Source organism: Myripristis murdjan, chromosome 16 (genome assembly GCF_902150065.1).
Source record: "Myripristis murdjan chromosome 16, fMyrMur1.1, whole genome shotgun sequence".
Classification (NCBI taxonomy): domain Eukaryota; kingdom Metazoa; phylum Chordata; class Actinopteri; order Holocentriformes; family Holocentridae; genus Myripristis; species Myripristis murdjan.
The window spans coordinates 21,202,555-21,210,985 of NC_043995.1; the positions used below are offsets into that span (position 1 = coordinate 21,202,555).

Consider the following 8,431-nt stretch of genomic DNA (forward strand, 5'->3'; position numbering starts at 1 on the left):
ATGACTCATAAGAAAACCAGACATTTTATCTTTCTATGCCTTGCTCTTTCAAACTCTCTCTCTTTGCTGACGACCCCCTAGTTTGTCTGTATGCCAATCTAAATCAAAAACATGCCCCTCTCCACCCTCCATTGTTTCCACTGTCAACGTCTCTCTCGTTTCATACAGAAATTTGACTTTTTGTTTCCAAACCCATCTTCTTTATATATTCTCTCTCTCTCTCTCTCTCTCTCTCTCTCTCTCTCTCTCTCTCTCTCTCTCTCTCTCTCTCTCTGTCTCTCTCTGTCTAATCTCACACTCTCTCTCTTCCTCAGAGTGACTAAGATTTCACTTGAACTCAGTAAAATATCAAATCATACTCATTCTACTACAAGTCATTTTGTTCGTTTTACAAAAAATGGTCTGACCTATTCATTGTGTCGATAAACCTTCCTAGAACTGAACATGATGCATAATGATGATAATAGATAATGCCAAATACAAAGATATATGTTATCTTGTTAAAAAGTACACATAGTAGCCTATAATGGATCTGAAAATTCAACAGATGCCAAAACATAAATAATCAGCTGGGTGAAACATGGCTAGTCTGGCTGAAGCCTGGCACAAGCAGGGATGCAGGAACAATTAGCCAGGCAAAGATAAACTATACAATGTTAGCATGAGGTTTATTATAGGTGGTATAAGTGCATTTGTTTAATCTGAGATTTCTGTATTGCCCTGTGTGCATCCTTTGGCAATCAAAAACATTTTCTTATCATGCCGATTTGGGGTTTGGATGAGAGTGATGGATAGGAATATGAAGGAAGCTGTAGGTCACATTTACGGAAACAAGGCTAGGCAGATTGATGCCTTTCATAAACACAGAGCATAAGGCATGCCAGTGAGAAACCCTCAGAACTGGTGTGTCACGTGTAACACTTGTACTCTCTTCTCCTCAGCTAAGCATCAATAAACATCCTTTGCATAAGACCTCACAGTCTCCTGAGATCTTCTTCGCTCTGACAGTTGACCAGAACGTCGCTCAGTTTCCATCACAGGAAAACCTAGTAATATGCTTCTTCCTCTGCTGTAACTGGCAGGTCTCAAACTCTCAATTTCTGCCTGTCAGTGTGGCTGCCTCAGCACGCAGCGCCACTCAAACAGAGCACAGAGATGACTGGCAGAGGTAGGAGCGGGCAGTGATATCACTTTCAACTGAGTTAAAGCAAGCCACGCCAGCCTTATCTTGAAGTTTCAGTATTCGGCTGCTGACCCTAAGCGTTACTGTGCTAGATCAGAACATCAAAGGGATCTCTGCCAGGAACATGTTGATGTTTCTGCGATGAGGTAAACAGATAGTAAACAACGGCAGTTTTCTTTTTGAGTACCACATCACAGATTCAGAAGTGCACGGGCCCAGATGAACTTCCAAACCTCGCTGCAGTCAGAGAGGGAGCCTGCACACTTGAGGCCTGCATGGGTGTGTGTGTTTGCACGTGCATGTGTGTGTGTGTGTGTGTGTGTGGAAAGTAGTGCCTACTTTTTTGTCTAGGTGTGCAAAATGTGTGTATGTGTGTGTGTGAGAGAGAGAGAGAAGGAGAGGAGGAAAAAGTACAGAGATGGTGAAGATATCTTTTACCCATTAAAGGAAGGATGTGGTCTTTCTGAGGAAGCACTTGTCTTGCTCTGCTGAGTGAGCTTATGTACCAACCAGGTTACCTGAGTTTACATTCTGAATGAACAATCTGCATCCTGTCCCATTATCGCCATTTGACACATTTTAGTAGTTTTTCTTGGCTTTTTTATTTATTGATTTATTTCATTTTCTTTCTTTTTCTTTCTCTCTTTCTTTTCTTTTTTTTTTTCAAATTTTATTAATTGCACCTGTATGTGCCTGAATGTCACGTGTCCAAACGGTAATAACCGCAATGTTATATGAATGACAAGTCTGCACAAGGGCCGTAGTGTAGTCATGTTTTGTTTGTTTCTTCATTTGACTCAAAAGTTCTTACTAAAGAGTGAGTCACGGCAGACCCACAGGGGCTTGAGCCTACCGTGTCTTGGCTAACTGTCCGCACAGCCCGGCCTGCACAACTCAGTGGCAGGCAGGCTGTCTCTCCAGTTTCATGTTTCCTTTAAACGTGTGACGTGCCCAGCATTTCCCGTCAAGTCCGCCTCCGTTTCTCTGTGCTCGACTGGGGGGAAAGGGCCGCTCGTCGTTCTGCGTTCATTAAAATAAGAAACTTTAATTTTATATACTTTTCTGTCTTGGTATGGAAGTGAATTAAATAGCCATCGTTCGCCGTGAAGGGCTTGTTCAGGTAAGGCGACGACAAACTTGTGCGTCATTGTCAGTGTGGGAAAGATAGATCCATATCAAACAGGAGGCAGAAGCAGGGAGTAGGCGTATGGTAGGCTACTGAAACCGAAACTTAAAAAAAAAAAAAAAAAAAGATAAAATATCGAGGGACGAAGTTGTCTTAATTGTTTTGTTTTACTGTATCGGCTTGTCACAGGTTATAGTTTTAATGTTTCACCGTATTATGCATTTAAAAATTCCATAATATAGAAAGTCAAGCTGCCGTTGCCCTGCGTGCCAGTGCGCGAATCAGTTTGTTTTTGTTTGTTTGTTTGTGTGTTTGTTTGTTTGTTTTTGGCCCTTGACGGCTACTTATCCTTATGAATTAATGTTATGAATGTACTCATTTATGAATGTACTCATTAATTATTAGGGGTAACAAGGCCCATGGCGTGGTGTATAATGCGCTTTATAAACTTCTTTTCGCCCATTTAGAAAACTAAACTACATCACAATTATCATCATTTTTATTCCCTCGTTGTCTGTGTAAGCTGTTTTATCCACTGATTACTCTGCAGGTGGCCACAAATGGATTGAGGTTAAAGTGCAAGATAATGGAGGGAGTTGGCCTCTGGAATAAAAAACCTCATGGAGGCAGTGTTTGCACACTGCTTATATTGGTAAAAACATTTTTTCAATAATTTACTAAATGTTTTGAATATGCATTAAAAACAAAACAAAAAAAAAAAACAATGAATTGTAGTAGTTGTTGTCATTGTCATTGTGATGTTTGATTGCATTTATACATTCTGTGTTGTAGTTGTTGTTCCCCACCTTGGGTTTAACAAAACCACAGCCACTGGAGGAGGAGTGTCCTGTTGGAGATTTTCGCTCTGATGATGGAATTTGTTGCAACAAATGCGCTCAAGGTATTGTATGGCTCCCTGCATGACAGACAGGACACAGAGCAGCGTGGCACCACATTGTGTTTTCCCCAGACTGATCTTGTGTCAGATACTGGACCCTCTCTGAGACGTCTGCGCCGTGTTGACTAGTGCTGTTTGTGTGAACAATCATTTCCAGGTTTTAGGTATGTGGCAGACTGTCAAGCAGAGGGCCAAAGGACTAGCTGTAAACCCTGTGAGGAGGGAGAGACCTTTATGGATCAGATGAACTACACTCCCAACTGTAAAATATGTAAACGCTGCAAAAGTAGAGTATTATTATCTTTTTTGTGCATCATTTTCAATTTACTGGCTGCTTGTGTGCATTGAACAGTGCAGCATCATCACTCTGTCCTCTTGTTCTATCTTTCCTACATCTGCAGAGTATGAGGTGATGGTATCACCATGTTCAAAGGAGCGTAACACTGTTTGTCGCTGTAAAACTGGTTTCTACAAAGAAGTCATTGGTCCAGGAACAGATCAGTGTATCAAATGCCATTCATGTGGACTTCGAGAAATACAAACCTATGCATGTGAGTGACAAGAATGGCAAGCCTGCTAATTACACTGAAATTACTGAAATATCCTGTTTTCTCTCCCTCTTTATCTCTAGTTGTTTTTTAACATAATAAACTGGACTGCAGAGTAATTTGCCAGTATAGGCCAATAGACCAAAATAGTACTTGCTATGATAAGTGTTGTACTGATTTTCTGATCACTGCTGTGCACAGGTACCCCAGAGAACAACACTGTGTGTGAATGTGAGAAGGGCTACTATAGACACAAGACCCAGTGTTTACCATGCAAGGAGTGAGTATATGCACATTTTGTAGCTGCTTTTTTTTTTTGGGAAGGGGGAGGTGTTTAAACAGCCTAATGGGGAAGTTGGTATGCGGAGCTGAAACTTCCAGCACACTTCCGATTTTGTTCGATCTTTCCACTGACTTTCAAAAGAAGGGAGCTCTATTGCGTTACATCTTGGGCCAATGACGTAAAATTTACTAAAGCATGCTTACTCAGATACCAAGCTGCCTTTTAGACTCGAGTTCTATCCAATACCTGCCTGGTTCCCTAGATCTCAGGTACCATCCAGGGCTCCTGTTAGTAACGAAAGAGAGGAGGCTGTGGTAAAATAATGATTTGAGGAAATAGGAGAGAGTCATACGGCCTGTAAATCTATGTCCTTGGTTAAAAATCACCAGAAACACATGAGTATAACCACTGGTGGTTGTATTAGGCAGTACCTCTTAAAGCTGACCTTTCAAGATGCCTGTCATTGTAGTAGTTCTCTAACAGCAAGTGTTAACATGCAGTGTCTGTGTTAATCACTTCCTCATTGAACGTGCCACTTCCTTCTTGATATTTTAAAACTTCCCCTCTCTTCTCCACAGTTGTACAACCGACTGCAAGCTCCACTGCCCAACAACAGATGTTATTAAGAAACGTAAGTGAGAGCTTGAAACAGGGATGTGATTTTTGCAGATTAATCCAGAGTTTCATGTTTTGGTTACTGAAGTCACGACCAGTGTGAATCATGCAGATCCTGGAAAAAATATGGTGGCAAATAAGAGAGAGCATTTTTGGATTTCCTGTGTTCAGTGGTGCTCAGCTGATAACATTGTTCTGTTTAGTTTAGTTTTGTTTTTGAAAATTGATGAGCTTAATACTTTTTCCTGTTCTGAGTAAAGCATGCGATAGGCGTGCCTCTGCCTGGAGTTTGTGCAGGATGTTGCCACACGACATACTGAAAGTGTCTACTTGCAGGTCTAAAACTGTAGTGACTCTCTATAGCCATTCACTTAGTGATCGAAACAGAAAATGGCTGCTCAAAAATAGAGAACAATGTGCTCGGAGGTTATCAGAAGGACCTTGCAGTCCCCTCATCATATCTCAGCCCACAGTGGCTTAAGCAATTTGATTTCCTAAAAGTCAAGTATGAAAATCAGATAATAGCAGTGCAGTGCAAATCCGACTGATGTGACCTTGTGCTGGGATTGCAGTGTGACGTTAAAGTGCTGTATTGCTGTTAAACTGAGTCAGGACCAGCTTTCAAAATAAGTGTATTTTCCTGCAAATTGCATCCTTTAAAAAAACCTCAATTAGTGTACTCTTGCTTAGCTTCAAAGAAACCTGATCATGTTTTTATTAAATTCTGTAATAAGATATGGCTTTCATCTGTATGTTTGGTAACAGTTCAGAAAATTTTCAAGAGGGCTGATGCTGACTTTGTCACCTTTTACACTGCATGAAAACATCATTGCATATCCTGTGTGTGTTCATCTTCACTTTTTGTTCTTTACATTAATTTTGCTCTCTCTCTCATTCAAGCTGCTGAGAACGAGCATGAGTCCCTTAAGTTAGTGCTGGTTGGAGTTGGTGTGGTGGGGCTGGTGTTGGTAGTGGTGGTGGGGTTTGTCACCTACAAAACCACAAAGCAGCACACCAAGAGGAGACTGCTAAGCTCCTCCCCAACATCTGACGTTTTCCCCGACACAAGTCAGGTAGATCGACTATTTTTTTTTTTTTTTTTTTTTTTGCTCCACTGAATGCACAGCCACAATTACTGCAAAATGTTAAGTTATTTGGTCAAGTGCTGCTTAGAAACAGAGCAGCCAGATTGAGTCTTAATCGTTCTTTCTGTATTTTTGGGTGTGAGATGCATAAATGATCGTCATGGGCAACTGTGGAGGCCAAATTAAAATTCTGTCTTCTGTTATTCATGTACAATGTTATTTGGAATAACACTCTACAATTCCTTCAAGATAAAATAATATGTACTGTATTTTGGGTGGTGCCAAATCCCAAAACTAATTATATTATGAAAATTGTTTTTCTTGGAAGATGGTCCCCATCAATATCAGACAGACTAAAAGTAGATTTTCTTTTAAAAAGTTATTTAAACAAAAATGGATGAATTTCTTATAAATATTATTGCGTTTTTTCTGTCTCAGAATTTCTGATTATTTTTATTTTTTGCTTTTGTTGCAAATTTGACAATTTTTTTTTTCATTGTAGGTTACTCTTTTTGTTTCATATGTAGTGTTATTTTATTTATTTAGCTATTTGGCTTGTTTTTGTCTTTTTGTGTTATTGATACAGTGTGATTTTTAATAATCGCTTGTTTTTATTGTGGCTGTTTTTGCGCGGATCCCAGGAAGATTAGGGATCATTTTCTGGAAGCTAATGGTAATCCAAATGAAGATAAAGAATAAAATATTATATCAACCTTTGCTGTCATTATAGAATATGCTCTGCATTGAGAAACCTTCAGACAACTACAACAATGCTGTTCCCTATAGTCCTGTAAGTGACCAGGAGCCATCCAGTCTACCTGACTGCATCCCTCTTGAAATTAAGTGTGAGTGTAGATATACTTGCATGTGTTTGAGTGTGTTTGTGGCTGTGTGTGCAAGCATGCTGATATGTGTGGCAGTGCATGCACCTGTGCAAAGGTATGTGCACACTCATTCATACAGTAGCCCATTGTGCTAACCCTCCTTTTATCTGTGTAACTCAACAAGCCTCTCTCCTCTCCTTACTCCCTGCTGCAGTCTCGGAGCTGATCTACACGGTGCTCGATCTGGTGCCCGTACCGCAGGTGAAGCAGCTGGTGCGCTCTCTGGGTGTGACCGATACTGAGATTGAGCGGGCAGAGGCTGATCACCGGGCCTGCAAGGAGGCTCACTACCAGATGCTGAGAATGTGGGCCGAGAGGGGTTCACAGAGCAGGGGAGGAAGTTCAGGTGTAATGCTGCACCGGCCCTTACTGCAAGAGCTGTTGGACAAACTGAGTAGCATGCAGCTGGGATGGGCAGTCGAGGAGCTGCAGACAAAGTATGGCATTCAGTAAGGACACATTTGGCATGCTGATCAGCGATGCTACACACTCCTCTACCAGTATATCCTCAAGCCAAGTAGAACAAAAAAAATGAGACCAAGTGTCGCACTGAGAGGCTCTTTCACAAGCATTCTTAATCCAAGGAACATGGTGCTACAGATGCAAGCAAAAATCATAGTGAGCAGAGACCGTTCCGACTTTCCTGCAACCACAGTCGCTGATCAGTCCCAGTCATCCTGCAAGCTACCCACCAAGATGGGAGGGCCAAAGTTAAATCACTGAGAGGATCAGAAGTCCATTCAAATGGTTCATAATGTATTCCTAATTTCAGGTAACTCACACTTTGTAAAATTTTTTCAATGCAGAATATTTTTTTAAACATTTTTGAAAAGCTTTCTCCAAGCTTTGCTGGTATTAACTATTTGATATCTTCCACATGTGGATGTGGAAGATGTACAGAATATTAGACAATTCATTTATAATGCCTGCTTGATTTGTGTGATGTTGTTTTGGGGACAGTGGTGGTATTTTGTTTTTGTTTTTTTTGTTTTTTTTTAATATGTTCTGAATGGTGTTTTTTTCATGTTGTTAATGTGAATTATGTATAGCAAACAGCAGAGGAGGCAAATCTATCACCAGATTATTGTGAATAGTCACTACTGTAAATGTATGAAACAGAAACTATAACTGCCTCATTATCATTTATTGGCAAACTGGTTTCATTTGCCACCAGCAAACTCATTTATGGTAACAACAAAATGAGGGAGCTGCTGCCAGTGACTGAGGCCCAGACCCTTGCTACTGGTTTTTCATGGCTCCATTAGCATTCCTTAAAACCCCATCATAGAAGCATTATTCACTACTAGGTAAGAGACAACAAGGCACGCCCTGTCTCAGTCCGTCTCAGCCTGAGAGCTTTCACAATGCCAGTCTCAGCCTGGAGGCCTACACATTCATCCCAACATGGCACATGAGTCAAACGCAGACAGACGGGTAGAGGGCTCCTCCTCTCTGTGGGACACATATTAGTTGTGCATTTGTATCATAATAACACTTTTATCACTTATGATATTTTATAATCACGAATTGTAAGGTATTATGGTAAAATAGACACGGTTATTGAGAGAATAACTATTCTCACCTTTTCAATAAATGCATAAACAAAATTGTTTTTCATGTCATGATGAATTCAGTAACCGGCTCTGTGTGTGTGTGTGTGTATGTGTGCGTTGTCAGTGATGAATAATGATTTTCAGTTTTTATGAGCATGTAATGATGTTTGTAAGTCAAAAAGTCAAGGCATGCTGTCACTCCACATTTCTCCTCCAAGTACTGAATTTTTAGTTACGCTTCAAACTACGTCTCTTG

The 8,431-nt window shown here is 40.6% G+C and overlaps 1 protein-coding gene across 1 annotated transcript; it reads left to right on the plus strand.

Moving 5' to 3' along the window:
• Nucleotides 1–1,961: 1,961 nt before the first annotated feature.
• tnfrsf1a (tumor necrosis factor receptor superfamily, member 1a) lies at nt 1,962–8,223 on the plus strand. The gene is made up of 10 exons (XM_030073076.1): nt 1,962–2,303; nt 2,860–2,961; nt 3,102–3,210; nt 3,365–3,493; nt 3,609–3,758; nt 3,957–4,035; nt 4,617–4,669; nt 5,554–5,726; nt 6,469–6,583; nt 6,777–8,223. The coding sequence occupies exons 2-10, from the start codon at nt 2,896–2,898 to the stop codon at nt 7,073–7,075; spliced, it is 1,173 nt and encodes a 390-aa protein (XP_029928936.1). The 5' UTR covers nt 1,962–2,303; nt 2,860–2,895; the 3' UTR covers nt 7,076–8,223.
• Nucleotides 8,224–8,431: the final 208 nt, after the last annotated feature.